Below are 20645 nucleotides of genomic sequence, written 5' to 3'. Positions count from 1 at the left end.
AAGGATAGATAAAAATAACAGCTCCTTGTCCTTTCTTCCTGCTATTTTTCATACTTTTGAAGTATTTCAAAATCAAATAAAGAACTCAGTAAGTGTCCAGAACTAAAAGCTCAGCAGCTTTCAGTATGTGCTCAGACCATGTTAAAGCAGGACTGGTACAAATACAGAAGAAAGGCACTTTCCAAACAAGTAGGATAATCTTAGGTGATGGAGCATTTGACTGTCATTATGGTACAAAGCACATTTGACCCATCATTTTCTCTTACTCTTTGGCACTGGCAAAAGCAAAGCAGTCAAATGAGTATTGGTTCACATTAAAGAACAGGGCTTGGCAGCCTAGGAAGACTGTCTTGAAAAAGGTCAGTATGTGTATTTCCTAACTCATATGATCCCTTTGAAAAGGGGTATCCACTTCCTATACACTGACACAGGCAAGAGAAAGTGAAAGCAAATCACAGTGAATGACTCAGACAAGGATTTCATTTCACTCACCTTCCTGGATTTTAGTGGGACTGATTTTATTGATGGCAAGAGACTATTAGCTCGACTATACCTGCTATAAGAGACAAGATCTCTTTAACATTCAAATGCTTCAGCAAGTAATTAATGAAGAAAAGACCTTTTTAATGTCACTTGGTTTTGTAATTTTAACATTTATAAAGGGAAAGGCAGAAGTGTCAGCAGATTCATTTTCAAGGATAAAGGTCTCCAGTTAACTCATTCAGGTGAATGCTCTTAAATGCTAGATTTGATTTCGAAGAAATCTTGGGGAAATGGCTTAGAAACAGGAAACACTCATCACTTCCACTGAAGCACCAGTGAAGATTCTTCCTTGCAGAAGAAGCTCTGCAGATTTGCTTTAGAAGCAATTTCCAAGTCCCAGAACTGTAACTGGACTTAATATACCCTTTACTTAATGCAACAGAAGCAATTACAAAAATTACTGCAATTTAACAGCCATTTCAAACATAAATTTCATCAGTGACTAAAAAAATTTGAGAAATTTGGGGTCTTTTGCACATCTTAAATACTGGAAAATAGCTGAACTCTTCTGTCAAGCAAAAACTTCTATCTCAGAGATCACTTTAACAACTTGTGTGACAACTATTAGAGAACATCCCAGCCAGAGGTACCTGACTTTGCTCTCTTCACTGACTGTTGACTTTAAACTGTTGATCCGTTTCAGCCTGGCCAGCTTCCTATTCCACTGTTCCAGTTCTTCTATTCTGACTTCAAGATTGTTTGTTAGTTTACAAAGCTGCTTTACAGCACCAACATTCTCCATAAAGATCTGATCCTGAGAAGAAAACAGTGACAAAAGTAAGTACGTAGTAGATACATAGTATATTCATCAATCAGGTGTAACGAGCAGAAATGAGTGCCGAATTCACCTATATAAACACAAGTTATCTCACTGTAGATGGGATGCAAGTATGATCCTTTTGCTAGATATTTAATTTGCAGTAAATTGAAAATGAGGACTTGCAGAAAAATTTGAAGCTATAGAGCTTTTTACACCAAGAATTTAAACTGTATTTTACCCTCATACTGTGTTGAAAACACTGTTCCAACAGGCATCTACTACTTGATTTTCAGTGCTTTAGCTGAATATAGATTTTAGAATCCCTTAGCAAAATGCACATCCAACCATCTCCCTACAGACATTAGGTAGGCTCAGACAAATCAGAGTTTCTATCCATGTTGTACACATAGTATTAATCATACAGAGATAAGTGAGACAGATTAAAAACCAAACCAGATGTCAAGCTTTGATTGTATAATATTTTGCTCTCCCCTTCAGCCTCTCAAGTCTCTTTCAGGAATCTTGTCGTTTATAATAACATGATCATCTCTGCAACTAAAACAGTTTAGACACCCTCCATTTACTCCTTCTGGATATTTTACCCAAGAAAAGCCTCCTATTCTCCTACCCCTGCTTATCATCTAGGTATCAATCTGCTGCTGGAGATGCCCTCAGTATAATCATCCAAGTAGTATTTTATCCATTTCTAAGTCAAAAATGGTTACTGATCCACTGCAGGAGCATAGTAGAAGAATACTTTGTTTGCTGTATGTGAAAGAATGGCTTTCTCATACTAATGCCCAACCACACTGGTGCCATTGGATGAAGCTATTACTGTAGTTAATGTTGCTCTGTTCCAGTCTAGTCAAGTTATGCAGAAGATAAAAGCAGTTTTGCCTTTCACATTGTAAAAGCCATGCACACCTTTCTTTTAAAGGTGACTGCATTCCACAAAACCAGACAGCATTTCATGCAATCAGAATCAGAGCACACCATCATTGGCAAGTCACAAGCTTCCCTACTGCCAGAATACCAAGAGCCAATTTAAATAAAAAGTGACTTCAAAATAATCTCTTGTACCTAGAACTGTGAAATCACTTATATGGACACTTGGCCTTGTATGAATGATACACAGCAGCTGCCCTTTCCATTGTCTTCAAATCAAGCATTAATTGCTTCAACTAGCTGAGAAAATTGCTCTTCTCACAAAATAAAGGAACATTTTATTTGAGGGGAAAAAACTGATCAGCGTTTTACTGCCCCTCTAGTGACAAAGTACTGAGCACAGTGTGACTGAGAAGAAAAGAGTCTGTCTCAAAAAATTAAATTGCATATAGTTGATACATTTCTCTAGAAAGTAGCAGACCCTGGTTCAAATGTAATGTAATCAATTAATTTTACAGAGTTCCACAGCTCCAAACTGACAAAGAGACACAACACCAGCCAACAGCCTACTTATCTGGATATAGACTTGGAATATGAGATAACAACGTTCAAGGTCTCATCACCTGCCAAACTGAAAGAAAAGAAAAGCGCTGCCTATTTATTATTCAAGCTGCTGAGCTATTCTGGAGCTGGGAGCTCCAGAAATTTAAATCAGATGTTCCATCTGAACAAGACATGTTCCAAATCTCTGAATTCAATATACATCTTAAACTGTTAGACACAGATCTCTCCTGATCCTGTCACCCCAAAAGTCATGGAATTGGCATTCATATGCTCTGCCACAAGTGTTAGGAGAAAAAGGAGAAAGCACAGATTTATCTGACCACATTAAAACACCAAAGTGCCTGTGAAGTAATCTCAGACCCAGATCTAGACAAGTAGTCAAGAAAATGATAAGCAGCAAGTAAGCCATTGCTGTAACAATCCATTCCTGCTTGGGCCACATACACAGCAGAATCACATCCTACAGGCATGAATAGAAAGTAGGCATTCTCCATTTGTAGGTCACATCCCTGGAAGACATCCTGGCCAGCACCCTCCAGAGACCCAAGGTACAGAGAAGAAAGGGAACATGATGGGCCCAAACGGCAGTGCTGTGAGGCACTGTTCGAGATGGTATTTTGTGTGATATTTCAGCAAGGAAGAGATACTAATCAAAAGCTCAATTCTCCAAACTAAACTTTTGTCAGACAAAAAACTCAACTACCCCAAACAAATTTTGGAGGCATTCAAAAATGAAAATGATGCTACAGGTATCCACACATATGGTATGTCCACATACCATATAATTGGAAGGCTTAAAGGGCAAAATTAGCTTGGAGTCACCTACCACCACTGCTCTTCTACTAACATCTAGAAATCAGCTACAGGCTGTAACCCTGACCAAACAGAGCAAATTTTCTAAAAGTCTCCTTTTCAACAGTATCTCCAGAAGTGCTCTTTCCACAGCTTTATTCAAGGTATCTAATTCATACTTCTTTTATACGGAATACAACCTAGATGATTGAATTTAAATTATTTATAGCCTATCAAATGATGACAAGTGACATGGATTGTGTTCATGATATCATCTAGACAAGATAACTCACCTTTGTTTAAAACCTCCCTCTTCTCATTATCAGCTGCAAGTGGGAAAAAGCTGGGAAGTGGTCTTTGGCCTGCAGTGAACCAGCACTCAGCAGAGGGGCTGCCTTGAGACAAGTGCTGTCTGCAGCCTTGTGTGACTGGACTCTGCGAGTGACAGTCCCTTGCAGTTGTATTTCCACAGGAAAAGGAGGAGAAGAGAGCACAGGACAATACCTCAACATTGTTTCCAGCCTATGATCATGATAACTATTTTGTGTGCCATTTCACAGCACATTATTTTGAACCTATAAAAAGCATTTCAGATTGCAGGGAAAAAAAAAAAAAACCACACAGAGCTAGCACTTGGATTTGGTATGTAGAGGTTATACCAGGATTAGACTAAGGAAGTTTTTATTTAACAAATTGAATGCCATCATTGCTTATTCACTTGTGGAACACTTAATTAACAGAAACACTTAAGCCCAAAATAATGTTTTGGAGTACCAATTTGTTGAACCAATGCTATGAAATCACTATCCACTTCTATTCAAAAAAGTTAGGGCTTTTACTTTTTAACTGTATGTGTATATAGTATTGTAATCAGTTTTTAATATAGATACTTCTTGTTATTAAAAGATTCAACCCTTTACTAACAGCTGGTGGTTCAGTTTTTCTCAATGATTCACTGAACACTGCTTCTGTAACACATGTGGGCGGCTACAGATTTTAATGGGGCACAGCATGTGTTCACAGCTCCCCACATGAAAGAACAATCTAAATACACATCCCCGCTTTCACCCTCAGGACCATACCTTGTCAACCATGAGGAAGTTTTCTATTTTTTCTCCATCATTACAAGCAACATCTCCAACTTCTCTAACAGCTTCAGGTAAAAGCCTCTTCACTTCCTGGGCTATTATTCCTGTTCAGGAGGTTACAAAAACTAATGTCAGGAAACACACTGGCATACCTGCTGACCATCCTAATAACTACAGGCAAAGCAAAAAATTATCTAGAATTTCTCTGTGGTAAGAAAATCAAGGATTTTAGAGTTTTTTCTCCATTCCACAGAAAAAAATCCAGAAATCTTTAGAATTCTCATTTTTCCTGCAGAAAGAACAAAATAGTTTGTAAGCACATATTTCATTCTCATTAAACTTCTGGAAAATAAACTTCCCATCTTTAAGAATTGAAACAGAAGTCATAAAATTACAAGCAATACCTAATTTTGGCATTTTTATGCCACAGGAGATACACAACAGTGTGAAATTGTGGTAACCTAAAAAATGAGGATGAAATAGCAGGATGTTAAAAGACACTATGGGACAATAAATATCAGCTAAATAAATAGTAAATATTAGCTAAATAAATAAATAATAAATAAATAAATATCAGTAGATGTTAATGAAAAATGGGAGCAGAGCTGACTTTATACCTGTTTCATGGGTATCTTTTATTCCCATAACAGATGCAAATTCGGGCTTGTAGTCATATTCCACCAGCCTCATTTGTGTTATTCTTCTCAACTGCTCATTTGTGTCGACCTAGTTGGAAAAATACCAAGATTTACATGTTGAAACATTAAGCATGGCATCTAGGCCAGCACTGAGAGAGCAACTAGTTTCACACAGTCATTTAGCCAATCATCACACAGAAAAATGCAGACAATCCTCCCATTCCCCTCTACCAGAGAGCTATTTGTATTGCCAGTTACCCTTCTGTTTGACAACTCCCAGCTTCCACAGAGAGCCTTCTCCAAAGTCTGTAGGTGATGGTTCTCAGAGCACAATGGCATATCTACTTTCTTTAAGCCAGTATTTCTGCACAGCGAGGATACAGGAGCTGCTTCACCTGTGGGAACACTGATCCCCACGTGCTGCAGTGTGAACAGAAATGCCCTAAACGCTGCCCGGGCTACGGGGTGTACCCAGGAGCTACATCAAAGCCGGATAGCATAGCTCTGAGGGGGGCTAGTCAGCCCAAGCTCTGGCAGTGCCTTCAGCCTACGCCTTAGCAAGCCTTTAGTGATATTCAGCTTTAGTGATTCTCAGCTCATGAGTGATTTCAGCTCTTAAGCTTGCTAGGCTCAGCTGGGGCATGCAGCAGGCATTCGGAAGACCAGGAAAGAGAGGAGAGCACTGTATGAGTTTCCAAGATGATGTCTTTATTGGTCTTCTTCGTAGCTCTTCCACGGAGTGTCTCGAAGGGTCTCAGGGACAGTGGCTCCACCGAGCCATGCAGAAACAGGGGTTTATATAGGGCAAGGGAGGATTGAGAATTGTCCAATGGTAAGGGTTAAAGGAAAGTGACCTATAGCCTTACAGAGAGATAAGCCATGGTCCGAAAGCGGGAGAGAGGGGCTCCTATTGTCCAGTCATCCTGACTCAGCATTCTGCCTCTGAACACCAAGGCAGGTTTGCAGGGCCTGCGCCTGCTACACCCGGGCCTCACCTCCCGGATGTTCTGTTTGGCTCGGCTGTCAGAGGGGTGCATCACTCTGCCCATCACTTTGGCGTTTCCGCAGACTACCAGCGCCTCGTCCGGCGTGTCCGTGTTAATTCCTACGCGACCGTGATAGGCTATCGTCTCTGGAGCGTGCCCTCGCTGCCACAGTACATCGCTGTCATTCTCAAACTGCCCTGGGTTAGATGCCTGGAAGGAACTTTTTTGCTTAAAGATACAGTATAGCATAGATGCACTTTTTTTTATTCTATTAGAAATACAGGGAAAGTGAAAAGCCAGATCTTAAATATTGAAATTGTATTCAAGAACTTTTTTAACACACTAATAGAAAAAAACAGAGTGGAGTTATTTCTAAGGGCTTCTGCTCACACTGCACTGGCCTTGCACTTTTTTCCCTTGAATTCTACTTTATTAGCATCTTAAGCTAAATTGACAATGTCCAAATCTTCCCAAATTTTAATTTTGACATTATACCACATAACCATTCTTTATCTACCACTAAATTTTAGCTGAGACTGGAAATCAGAAAATAGAAAGCAAGGCAGACAGTAAACACATGGGATTCATAAAATCCTCTGTAATGTTTTAAATTAACTCATATTGAAAATTTCATGTCAAGGAAACAGGGTCTTTTAAAGAACACCAATAAAACAACAGAATGTGTATAACAAGAAAGGCATTTTATTCCAATAGTTCATTTTGGGTTGTTTGTTGTTTTGGTTTTTTGTTGTTTGGTTTTTTTTAATTTGAATTCAGGCCAAAACACAATCATGATAAAAAGAAGCCAGGCTTTCACAAGGCTTTGCCAGCTACAAGGTCTGGCACTGTGTACTCACCACTGTTTGTCACAATTAGAGCATGATATGATAAGCCTGACAAGCGCCACTCAGCTGGTAGCTTTGTTGTGTTGGAGTGTATAAAGGGACAGAAGATGAGCTGCTTTTCCTCACAGTGCACTTGCACAGCTTTGCCACTTTAAGGCAGCCAATGGCTGACTTGCTTTACCTTGCCACTGAAGCAGTGTTTGACAGCTAGAAAATTTCTTTTTTTTCCCCTTCTATCTTTCCTGTTGATATTTTCACCACTTCAGACCCATCCCTCTTGATCTTTCTGGCTTACTGCCTTCTTCTTCCTCTGTTTGAAATAGTGGCCAGGTTTGAAAAATCTCATTCCATGAATTCCTGTTCAAAAACTGTCTTACATGCATTGAAGGAGTCCTCTTTATCAAAATTTCAAAATAATCTAATATTAAAAATAGTGGGAAAATGTAAATTTCTAAATCTTACATAAAAATATACATCTTGTAAAGTAACAAGAATGAGACAATTGTGAGAATTCAACAGCGTGCCAAAATTATTAATGATGTGATATCTGTAACACGGTCAGATCCAGAAAAAGAAATTCAGATGAAAACAGGATTGTGGAAATTAATGGACAAATAAAGGAAAAGAACTATATATGCAGGAATTATGCAAACACACTGCTTCAGCATCCAGCTCAAGCAAAAAAAACACAGCAGCAGCCAGAATGATAAAACTTCTCAGTCGTGCAGAAAACTGCTGAACTCCACACATTGCTTTCGAGATCTCTTCACAGCTCCATCCAGAAAGGAGCTCCAGGACATAATGCCCCCCAAAAGCCTAACTATAACTACAGAAAGAGGGTTTATGGTACAAGAGGATGCTCAGAGGAAAAAAGGAGCCAGGACTGAAACCATCTGAAAGCCCCCATCTTCCTTTGGAAACCCCTGAGCAACACCTCACATGCCAGAGATATGCCCTTTTGCTCTCTCCAAACCCAAATGCTAAACCAGACCATAGTCATAAGCCTAGGCAGATGACGGGCTGCCAAAAAGGATGCAAACAATGGCCTGCACAAAACAATGCCAGGACTAAGAGATTTTGACTCAACTTTCTTTAGAAGCCTCTTCCCAGCTCCACTTAATACACTGGAGCTTTTGGTCTTGCTTGACTCCAAGCCAAAATGCTAAGCCTGTTCCTCTCCATAAGCCAAGGGCTAGAGAGAGTCCATGCAAACAAGAAGCAGCTCTTCAACTGACCCACATGAAAAAGTTCAGTGGACTGCAATCTTCCAGAGGCCCTCTCCATCTTTTGCAGTCCCACCACATGGCACCTTACGTATTTCCCATCTTTCTAAGCCCTAAACTTATTATTCACCACAGAAATAACTCTGCCCAGTTCAAACATTAGCCACCACCTACTGATCACAAGAAAAAGAGGCCAGGACTGAAAGCTTTCAACAGCCCTCACCTTCCCTTGGCAGTCCCCTTGCAACCCCACTCATTCTGGGACGCTGTGTTTTCTCTCTCTCCTAACCCCAATTCTCCATAGCTCTGGTTACACTACAGATCTGGGGTTTTTCTCTTTTCTGAGTCTAACTGTAGGCTAAAGCTGAATACTAAAAGAAAAACGTTCTGTGAACCAGGCAACTGAAAATTACAGTTAAGAGGAAAAGAGATTATTCTTCCTTTTGCTAATTTGAATCCTGTATTACTACCATCAAATTGAGAGATGGGACACTCTGGAAACACACTGGAAAAGTGAAGCTATGGGTCTTAAACTTCCTAGAGCTGCTTGACCTTCTTTCCTTAACTTTTTATCCTTCTCATCCTCCTTGGAAACTAGCTATGAAAGGTTTTACAAAATTCCTGGCAAGTGAAGCAAATTGTTTCACTGCAAATAAAAAAAAAAAAAGTCTGGAAAAATCAATATATTTTGTATTGGAACTCATAACAAGCTTTCTTTTAAAATCCTTCTATAGCTCTACTTAAAACATTTTAATTAAAATTAAAACTCATACAACATGCAACTGTAGGTTTTTTCCTCAATCTGTTTTACTCAGTGGTAACTTTTATCCCCAAGAATCACGACCTCTCAATCTCCTGTGAATATCAAAACAGTAAATACTTTTACATTAAAATAATACAAATTTATACCTACCCTCACAATAATCTTTTCAGAGACATTTGCAGATAGTAAGTAGAACTGGTCCTGAGAGACAGCATACAGTCCAACCACCAGCATGAAGTATCTAATTTAAAATTGATTTAACCAAGACAATAATTGAAGTAGTCCTTTCTCACAGAAAAAAAAATTAAATACAGCTGTTATTATTGATACGCAAAAAGACAATGTTTTTTAAATGTATTTCGTACAATATAAAAGAAAAAATATTTCCTTTACTCTTGAGAAATTTGCTCTAACAAACCCCACAATCACTGCAAATTAGCAAAGAATACAATAATTTTCAGAAATTCAAGTAATGAAGCTTCAAAGATGAAAACTTTTCCTTCTTTAGAAGAAAATGGTCATTATTTGGATTTTTTTGCTTCCTGATTTTGTCAGCCATTATTCTGGCTATGATTTCTTGAAACTATCTCTAACCATGAGGATGAAGTTTGGGGTGTTTTATTCTCATATCATTCTGTGACTGCAGAGAAAGAGGCTTTTAAGAACATACCTAGTATTACAGAAGTATTACAGAATTTGGAAAAAAAAAAAAAAAACAACAGATTTGATAGCAGAGATTTTTCACAAACATTGGCTCCTTTCTAAAGCAGACCTTCTCTTTTCTACTTCTAACACACAGGCCACCTAGCTATAGCAATACCTCTGATCAGGATTAGGTTTCCCCTTTTTTCTCATATTATTTGCTGTTGTTTCACTGAAATGCAGCCGTCCCAGTGTTACTTTAGTTATCTGGTCCCCTGGCAGATCAACTCTAAAACAGAACAGAAAACAAGATCAGGGAAGTTAATATTTGGAGATCAGAAGAACAAACATTAATTCTGCTAGTGAGTTAAAAGCTCAAGAATGGCAGAGCTCCAGAGAGATGCTGCTTGAGTGTTTCTAGCAGAGGCACTCCCCCTTAAAAAGCACTGTAAATGTATCTCATGCTCATATAAGGCAGGAATATTTTGCCATTTTTCAAGACTGGAAATGCATCTGTCATACAGCTCTAAGCAGTGTAAAAGAGTGTTTCTAGCTGAATATAAATATTTTGGATAGCCATACTTAACACACCTGTAAAGCTCTTGAAAATTTCCCTTCATGAAGTGTGACCAGGCATATATTACTACTGTGATTTTATGTGTGCAACCATAATAAAATCTGGATAAAGATCAGAAAACTAGCTTAGAACTACTGTAAGATTTCAAGGAACAACTACTCCATATTTCAAACCAATCATACCTATTGAAACAAAATGGAATAATTGTCTCAAAAATCTTACTTAACAGGATGAAAAGTTTTTTTGCTTCGATCTGATTGAGACTGTTCAATAGCAATTGTTTCATTTGGAGCTTCCACCTATAAAACAAAAATAATTTTCAAAAATGACAAGAATATAAACATTTTTAAACACATAAAAATTGAAATAGACATTAATAAGCAAATTGTGGCTAAAATAGTGAAAATACACTCATTTCTAATGGAATGACATAGAAATCAATAGAGAAACTGATTGCTGATCAATTGATAATTGATATCTAATCTGAAGGCCCAAGTCCTTTCTACAGATGTAATTTGAAAGGGAAAAAAAATGAAAGGAAAGTAAGTGCATTAATTTACAAAAGAAAAAATGCTTTCTGAATCCAAGCTGTTATTAGCTCATTCCATGCTCAAGCATTAGTGCAGATATTCAATGTGAGAACCTACAAAAGGTAGTTACATGCTCTTAGTCAAAAAATTACTAAGAAAAAAGTTCAATTATTTACCTAATTACATGGATAATTAAAAGTAATAATCTCAAAGAGGAGACACACTTGCCTTAATTCCGTAAGTTTTCAAGTAAAACTTTTCTATTGGTTTCCTCCCCTGCTGAGTATTGACATATTTTGGATGTCCAGTGATTCTAATATGAACTGTGATTTGGAAATGATTCTTCTTTTGGCACACAAAGGCATCATCTGCTGTTGAAAAATTAAATCCTTTATCTGTGACAATGTGATATCCTACAGCAGGTCTACAAAAACAAGGAGAAGGAATGGCAACTTTAAGTATTTAAGCGATATCTTGAGCTCTTTTTTTTAAATGTGTTGAAAAAATCCACCTGAATTTTAGTGACAAACCTGGACTAAAAATACAATGTTACAATCACCAGCACTACAGTATTTTCTTCTTAGACTGTCAAAGGTGTAAAAATGAAAACACACATGAAATGTCTTCTAATTCTAGTCTGAAAACAAAACGTTTGGAAACCAGAGGTTGACAGCCTTGCATAATCCTCACAAATCTGACCTAAAGGAACGCTGTGCACCTAAGAGCTCAAACCAACCTTTTAGTGTATTCAATCATTCATTATAACAGTGCTACAAACCACAGTCTGCAGCTAGAGCTCCGGACAGCAATGAGCTAATGAGCCAGCAAGACTCCCCACTTTGTTCACAAATTCCCAGAGCAAGGGCTTCTAGAGAAGCTACTGGGATTCCAATAAAGCTTTACTTAAGCTAAAAGAAAAGCTATCAGTACAACCTTCCAGTCTGACTTGAAGTTGTCCATCCTACTCTGGCTAAAGCAACTCTATTTTATTTCTTCAAAGGGCAATTTGTCACCCAAAGAGCAAGAGTATTCTGTCTCTATGATTCACAGTAAACAAGGAAAGGTATCAAAAGGTCGTTCTGTTAGAGACAGTGAACTCACCATCTCAACAATGTTTCCAGTCCTCTGACTTAAGTGATGGATAATTCGGAAATAACTACATGGCAACGTTCTCTTATACAGACATTGGCTTTTCTTGTTAATAAAAGTTTGATAATGATAATCTTGTATGATACTGCTGAGAACCTCTCATTAATGCGATTACTGAAGATGGATTTTCATTACTCTTTCATTAATATTTGGAAAAATCAAAATGTATAGACTTCATAGGATATATACGACCTTATTATTGTTTTATAAATTATGAACAGATGCCCTATTTCAAACAACTGTTGATTACCTGGGACAGGGAATAAAGAGAAAACTACTTTGTAACTACTTTGCAACGACTTCAAAACTCCTAAGTCATGTGTTACTTCATATTTAAAATTATAATGAAGATTCTACCATCTCCTCAAATCACCATTATTAAAGAAGTAAAACTTACTGAGTTTTTCCTGCAAGGGGTTTTTTTTAAATTTATGTATATAGGAAATTAGTATATTTCATAGTAGGTGTCAGCAAGTTCATTAGCTGATATACTTAATGCAATTTCAGACTATTTTCCTACACACAGGCAAGCAGCTTGAGAAGCAAAATTACGAATGTCCACGTCTCCAAGCTGCAGTATTTGGAACAATGGCTCCCAAAGAGCAATATCATATTACAACTTTCTGAGACTCTCATTTATAGTAAATAAGAGCAAACATATATTTTATTCTTAGTCCACAAAGAATGATGAATCATACCAAGCAGTACAGCAAAATTTGGAATAAGTTTTAGGTTGTAATAGATATCCCTGTCATACCAGGATCCCTACTAGAAATACGCTTCAAATTCCTCTTTCTATTCAGAATTTAAGTCTTCAGGCATCTTTGGGACAGAGCATCACCAATATCAGACGAAGGCCACAAATGTGCGAAGCAGATACAATAAAGGGCAGAATAAACAGTAGAATAACCTTTTCTAATGAATCTACCTCAGCTAACAGCATTTTTGTTGTGAAAATGAAATTACTAAAATGCTCAAGTACTGTATGAATAAAATGGAAAATAATAACCTGAGAAATACCCCTCAAACGGGTGCAGCAATTTGAAGGCATGTGATCAATCCATCTACACTAAGCTATGAGAAGCATGTGTTTTGAGGCCAACAGAATACAGAATCCTTCTCAGAAAATCTGTTTTGTATTTACAGTGCATCTTGGAACAACAGCACTGCCATTGACCTCACTTAAAAGTAACATTGGAATTTAATTACCAATATTACTGATGGGACGTGCCTCGGCTTGCCTGGCCCTGCATCTGAACCAAACAGCGGCAACTGAGGTGTTTTACCTCAGAGACACTATTGGCTAGCTGGATGTTATGGCAGGGCAAGTGAGGACAAGTCCAGGCATGCCAGAGCTCCAGGTAGTGGCTGGATGGAATTTTCCTCTGGCAGAGGGTCCGCTCCTCAGGTTCTTGCTGACGGAGAAGCTTTAAGGCAATGGTGAAGGAAGGAGTCGGTTCTGAGGGAGGGTTTCGATTCAGAGATTTTATTCTGGGCCATGTGGCCCCTGAATCTGGCAACAGTTCCAACAGACCCTGACCATGTGGTCTGCCTGCTCTTTTATCTGGGGGAGAGGGGGAAGGGACAGAGAGGAAACCCACCAACCAGGTACAGGGCGGGCAGGTCTCAGGTGAAAGGAACACCTGGAGGGGCCAATCTCCCACCATAAGTACACAGCTCTCAAATAGTCATTGACTGAAAGTGCAACCAAGAGTTGGAAGCCTTCATTTAGAGTGAATGCTCATATCACAAATTCAGCTGGAGCTTTCTGTGTCCATGCAGCTCCCAAGGAGTGTAAAGGTCTGCTCTCTTGTCATGTCAATCACTACCTGAGGAGAGGGTCATGTGGGGCATAGTAAGATGTGCAATGCCCCTCTCCCCTGTGCAAACAGGGAACATCAGTGTCCAGCAATGACACTGATATGCACCCAGATCCCGTGAGACGTTTTGGCAGGTTGGGCAAGGGAAGAATTAAAATTTACTGTGCTATGTAAGTCCCGTGTAGACAGTGAAAAGGGTTAATTTGTTAAAAGGGTTCATATGCTAAACATTAGAATGGAGAAAATCAGGAATGTAAAGTGAATTTGGAATGACCTTTTCCAGATCAAGTGCCAAAAAAAAATATTTACAGCTTGATTAACACAGTAAAAATCTAAATCTTTGAACAGTTGCATGTCACCCACACATCTATAATTATTAAGACTTTAGTTGTATAAGCCCAGAAGTAATACTGGAAACTTCTAATGTTTTCCTTTAATATTTTAGATCACTAGAGGGAAAGGTGTCATATGCTTCATAATTACCTGCCCCAATGCATTTGACAAAATAAACAAAAGTTACCAGATATCTTAACTCACTCCTCATTCGCCTCTAAATCCCTGAAGGGAAATCAGAAAAACTGGCATCAATTTCAACCAGTGTTTCAAGTTCAATTTATCTGATACACCTGCAAGTTCATATTTCATCATACCTGTTACACTTCCTTCTCTGTTCTTATTTCCACTAAGAACAAGGGATGCCAAATGTATCATTTATACCAACAAAACTACAACAGTGAAAAAAAGGGAAAAAAAAACCAGAAGAAACCTTTTTTTTTTTCAAGTGCAAACATCAGTGCTTACAGTTTTTCATAATTGGAGTCAAATAAGCTGTTCCACTGAGAAGTTTGATATGGTTGCCATGTAAGAGCTTGACAGAATTTTTCCAAAGCTGCATTCTGTCCATCACTGTCATATTCTTGCACTTCAGCAGCACAGTCCTTTACAGTTGCTGTAGAGAGATAGTGATAATTCAGCTTTTTCTTTTGGGACTAGTAAAATTCCTGCGCAGACATTTTTACAAATATATTTACATAAATGCACATACATATAAATCACAAATGCATTGCATATATATTTGAATGTGATTAACCTTTGCAGTTATTCCACAAGATTGTGTTAAATTCTCTTTCTCTAGAAAATAAATTTTTCAGCTTTCCTGATTTGCAAAACAAATGTTTGATTGACATGACAAGTAGTACTTTCTATTTTTTATTCTCTCCAAATGGATGAATAGCTTCCTTCAGGGGAGGGTGGGGCGGGAAGAGAAGGAAAGCTAAGAATTCTACTGTACATCTGCAACACTGCAAGAAGCAATTAAGCAAAATAATTGCATTTGTTTCCCATGCCCTCTACCACAAGTTTGAATTGAAGAACATACTACAGGAGGCACAGTCTTCCAATAGCAAGCACATTCACCACTACATCTGGTCAATCTCCTTACTGTTTTCTGCCTATACATTAGAGAATTCTTTGACAGACAGGGTCAACCCCAATTCTCTGAGATATTATACATTTTATGAAGACGGAGGAGAATGTGATAAGAGAGACAGCTAAATACAGTGCAGTAAGGATAGGAGAAAATCTGTCATTGAGCATATAACTAAGATCCATCCACAGCCAGCGACAGCACAGTAAAACAGCTTTCAGAATCACTTCAGACCCAAGCTTCATTTGCAAGTCCTGTTTCTGACATACAGCTGAGTAAAGATAGATAGATAGATAGATAAACAGTGCAGTAAAGAATTCACACCTCACTTCTAAATTATCCCCATGCCATTTTCACCCATGTCTCTGTTCCTTTTTCCAATGCATGTGTCAGTGAGATTTTATTAAGAATGACACCCAAAGAAAGCTTGTTTCAAAGCTATATATTTCAGTATTAAAAACAGCAATTTCAGATATAGAGGTGTCTCTTTGTCTTCTATTTTCAGCAGTGGTTGACTCAGAGGACTAGCCACAATCAAGAAACACTGATTAATCAAAAGATATCAAAGAAAAAGCAACTTACTAAATTCAGTTGATACTCATTAAACATGTTCTAAAAGATTGATTTAATCCTGACAAACAATTTACTCTGAAGAAATAACAAGCCACTCAGATTTTTCACTAACAGACATGGCTAAAATTCCTCAGGTAAGCTGGTCATTACAAACTGTTCATTCAGAGAGAGCCTCATACTTCACAGAATCTGATCCATTTCTGTACATGCCTGATAAGGTTTTTTTTGTATCAATTGGTATGAGCTTATTTTTTTATCTTGATAAAACAATGAACCAAAGCAATATGGGGAAGGTGGGAAAGAGCATACAGCTTTTATCAAGCTTGCTTATGCATACACTTTGTAGAAAACAAAACATGGAGTAGAGGAGATGATGGGAAATGGCAATCTCTTTGCTCATCCACCCCACTACTTCCCTCTTCCGCTGACCCAAAATTGTTTCTTTGCCCAGTCAATTTAGTGCCAAGCAAAGTAAGCCAAGTATATTATCATCTCTGTAGTGGAGGTTCATATATGGAAAAGGGCAGAATATCCTATCCAGAACAGCCTCAGGAAACATAAATGTCTAATGCTTTTCTCTCTTTGCCAAATAGAAATAAATCCTGGTTTTCCAAAAAGGTAACTAGAAAAGGTAACTAGAAACTAAAGTTCCCTCCAAACTGAGTAGTGGAGTACAGACCACTAATATCATTACCTTTTCTGAGCCAGCAGGAGCTGTGCTCCTCAAGTATTCACTTGTCAGTAGCATAAAACATTAAATTTCCTCTTCACACTCTTACTCACCTTGTCTGGACTCCTGAGACTGCACTGGAGAATCAATCCCATCTCCTAGTAATTGGGAAAGCTTCCTTTTTTTGCTTGATACTGCAGAAATACTTTTGTAAAAACACATGTTGCGTTACTCCTTTATAAGTTTAAATATAGATATTACAGAATCATAACAAAAGAACACCTAGGTACCTCTTACCTCATTTTAACTGCACTGCCATCTAAATTCTGATTTGCTGAGAGAGGTCACTGTTGGTGGGTTTTTAAAACTGAGTTATCTGATTTTATCCTTCCAAAACTTTTTTTTTTTTATTTCACATGAAAAAAGAAGTTAATTCCATTTAAAAATTTATACAGTGCATAAGTGGCAGGGGTTTAGTTTCCTGACATTTGCATTAAAATCACAGCTTTTGTCTTGAATAATTTTTTTTAACCAGTTAATGTTAAAATACTGGAACATTTTAAATAATTCAGCATGCAGAACACTTTGGTGGGTTAATATGGCACATACTATACCATTACTGCTTCACTTGTTTACACAGATATGACAATTCCTGTTATGTTATTTGCTAGAACACTTACAAGAGCCTCATGCACAAATCTCTACAACAGGTATTGCAAAACACCTCAATATTTTTATAGTCCAGTTATGAAAAACCTGTTGATTTCTCATTAGCCTTCTATTGTTTTAAAAATTGAAATCACTATTACTTCCAATCTAAACCTCAATCAAGGTATTTTAAAAAACCCTCAACCACAAGTGTCTCAAAAATGTCTAAACACTGCCATCCTGTGGAAAATCCTACATCCACAGGGACTTACAACCAGTTTTAAACCAGTCCTACTGGTTTTTGCCTATCTCACCCTTTGCATAAAAGCTCTATCATTTACCCAGAAATCTGAGATGCATTAGGCTGGAAGTATGAATAATTAAAATCCGAACAGCTGGAGGATGTAGAATGATTCCATGGAGTCGCAGTCTTTTCTGTCTTCAGACAGCAGCCTTGGGAGATGGCGCAAGGATACCCCGTGGCACTGGGGTCAGGGTAAGTCTCCATGAACCTGCAGGGAAGCCTGCTGGGTGCCCCAAAAGATGGGCACGGGAGCGGAGGCTGCAGCCCACTGGGCCACACAGCATCACACCATGGGGCTGAGAGAAATAAATAGAGAAGAACATAAGAAGCAGGAAGAGAAGCTGGAGATCTTCCTATAGGCTTGGAAGAGGCCGAATTCATGTCACCTACTTTGTAGTTGTGGTGGGGAACACGGTTCTGAGCCAGAGTCCGGTGGGGAGTCTGGCAACTGGCTTTGCCTGGGGATGAAAAAGATTTTAATTTCTTCTGGAACAAGGCACAGAGGACAACAACAACGAATGCTGAAAGGAAGTGGAGGGACTACCAGGCTACTGACAAGGGTCCTCAGGAAGCATTGCTCACCATGTTTTCTGCCCCTTCTCACAGGAGCTATGTCACCCACACTTTATCAGACCATCTCCTGTGGCCCTCTGCCTCTCTGCCGTAAGGAAGACCCAATCCCCATCCCTTCTCACCTAAATTCCCCTTTCACAACCTGCTCACTTCAATCCTCCTTCCCATGAGTGGTTCTTCAGGCACACCAGTGACTCTTAACATATGGTGCTCACAAGGGATTTAAGCCCCATTCTCTCTAAACTAATGGTTAAAGATCTGTGGCATCTTCATCTCTCTTAAGGAAGAGAAAATCCTATGCCATCTTGCTGCCATTCAAAGGAGCTACAGAGGCTTCTTCTGTTACATTAGGAATTGATGGAGGTTCAAGAAATGGATTCTCTATCTTTTCCTACGAATTGTCAGCTCAAACACTGCTCTGAAGCCTCATCTGAAACACAAGTCTTAAGGTGCATGTTAGGCTAAAAATGCTGCAGCGGAGGAAAGAAGACAGAAATCTAATGAGACACGCCTCCTGTACCAAAGCTGAGTGTTCTCACAGAAGCTGAATAAAATAAAATTCCTTGAGGAGACACCCTCATATGCATAAAAGGCATGTTCGCACACACAGAGCAAATATTTTCAAGTACCAATGGAAAATTTTCACTCTATTGCTTCCACCGCAGGTTTTATATTTCTGAGTTTGGACAGCATTAATGACAACAGTTTCATTTTTGGTTACTGCCTATTCCTTTTGACATGTGCTTCTGTATTTCTTAATGGTATTGCTACTAGTCTTCTAACATGTTATGTCCACAACCCCGCATTTTGGGTTAGCTTCAACCACATGGCTCCTCTTTAAAAATCAATTTTAAAATTCCACATTAGAATATTCTTTAATTTCCTTCAAAATATATTCTCTGATGCTTTTAAATATCATGACTACAACACTCTAAACCTTGTTCTCAACTTTGAATAGTTAGTAAATATTTCTTTTTTTTTTCCCTGTGGGATATTTGATCCATATATACTGAATTCCAATTGTGCTTTGTGAAATTTTAAATGATACATACGTAAAAGTCTAAAACTTCCCTCCTGCACATTCAGTTCATATTCTGGCTTCAAATGTTGCCTTGGGTACTTGATTGCTGCTTTAACGTAGATTATTTCAGTAAAATAGATAGACAGACAATTTCTAGGAGAAAGTATTATGAAGTAAAGAGGTACTAGGGATATATCTCCAAGTTAGAATTTTACTGAAACTGATACTGTGCTTTTTGAGGGAAAAGAAAATAATCTGTAGTTTTAATGATTCTACATTAGAAACATAGTATATCAATGAAATGCCTACTCAGCAAAGGACATGGCAACCCTTTTTCTCCTTTCACTGATAATGTGGAAGGTATTACTGTCGCAAAAGATGAGGAAATCACATGGTGCTTCACATGTAATGTAAGAGAAAAATAAATGTAATGCTGATGGCCTTTTTGATGCAAGATGATCTTTAATGGAAATTTCAAGGTACACCCAAGACCTTGGGGGTAACGGCACCCTTTTCATTGCACATGACATTATGGAGTTTTCCATTTTATATGTATATATGGAGGCTTTTAATATTTTTCTCCTTTGAAGTATATTTCCTTTATGAGATTCTATTCTGTTTATGCACAAATTTTCTGCACTACAGACAAATGCTTAATAATTTGACCTGTACAGATCTAATGATTCAGTAAATGTTCTTAATCCCATAAATGACAAAATAGAACTCTAATATTAGTGTAAAATCCTGTTCAGCCTCCAAAACATAATAGTTTTACAGATTATTTTCTTGCATGTAAGTACTTTGTAGCACTGCAACTATAATATCTAACTTACTTAAGCTACATAATAGCATATATAACACATTTACATTTCGGCTATACTTCACGTATAAAAGCAAAATAATAACATTTTTAAGTTGTCATCCAGGAGTTCAATAATCTTGTTAAGCTAAAAATAAAGGTTATGGATGTTTACATCCAATCTTCATTCTTCTTTACTTTTATAGCATGGGCAAAGAGAATCAATTCAGTATTAATGATTTAGAGCAGGTAGGAGCCTATTGGGCCTACTTTAAGTAAATGGGTGCTGCTGAGTCTGTCTAGAATGAAAATTTCCATGTTTAATTACTTTTAAAACATCCCTTGCTCTGCTTCTCCGCAAGTGCGAGTCACCGTATTAATAGTATTTTGCCTTGAACAACAATAATTTGACAGTTGTCTAGATGAACAATTTGGTGTTTAAGTCTTTGATAGATCTATACTACGTAATTTTCTACCCCTGACCATAAGCCTTTGAACTATGTATCCTTTGATAGTTTTAAAGTCAGTCTCAAAAGAGACTGATGGACAGTTTCTGTTCTAACTAAGTATTAGGGTGAAAAAAGTAGCTCTGCTTCCCTCAAACTACGGACTTCCATTATTCCCTCAATTTATTATACAGTAGTCTCACTTTTATCACTTACTCTGTACATAAACAGTAAATTAGCACTTATAGAAACATTAAAGTAACAGCTCTGCATTTAATGTCACAATTAGCTCAACAGTTGTGATTCAACTCAGACTTTATTATCACTCATTCCGTTGAACAAGAAGACTATTTCCATTACTGGCTGTAGTTCATTTTTTC

The 20645-nt window shown here is 37.9% G+C and overlaps 1 protein-coding gene across 4 annotated transcripts in view; it reads right to left on the bottom strand.

The window, feature by feature from the left end:
* Positions 1-20645, bottom strand: part of MYRFL (myelin regulatory factor like) — a 42688-nt gene that overhangs the window by 12739 nt on the left and 9304 nt on the right. For 3 of the 4 annotated variants that reach the window (XM_038153922.1, XM_038153923.1, XM_038153926.1), the window contains 13 exons: positions 17817-17884; positions 17464-17722; positions 16588-16679; positions 14607-14754; positions 11065-11260; positions 10529-10605; positions 9908-10018; positions 9238-9328; positions 6266-6466; positions 5250-5358; positions 4627-4736; positions 1134-1297; positions 493-556 (listed from right to left, as the gene is read on the bottom strand). In XM_038153922.1, coding sequence (XP_038009850.1) covers positions 493-556; positions 1134-1297; positions 4627-4736; positions 5250-5358; positions 6266-6466; positions 9238-9328; positions 9908-10018; positions 10529-10605; positions 11065-11260; positions 14607-14754; positions 16588-16679; positions 17464-17722; positions 17817-17884 — 1690 coding nt within the window. The remainder of the gene's footprint in view (positions 1-492; positions 557-1133; positions 1298-4626; positions 4737-5249; positions 5359-6265; positions 6467-9237; positions 9329-9907; positions 10019-10528; positions 10606-11064; positions 11261-14606; positions 14755-16587; positions 16680-17463; positions 17723-17816; positions 17885-20645) is intronic. The other variant, XM_038153924.1, reaches the window with a different exon arrangement.

Source organism: Motacilla alba, chromosome 1A (assembly GCF_015832195.1).
Source record: "Motacilla alba alba isolate MOTALB_02 chromosome 1A, Motacilla_alba_V1.0_pri, whole genome shotgun sequence".
Taxonomy (NCBI): domain Eukaryota; kingdom Metazoa; phylum Chordata; class Aves; order Passeriformes; family Motacillidae; genus Motacilla; species Motacilla alba.
This window is presented reverse-complemented; position numbering and strand designations above follow the sequence as displayed.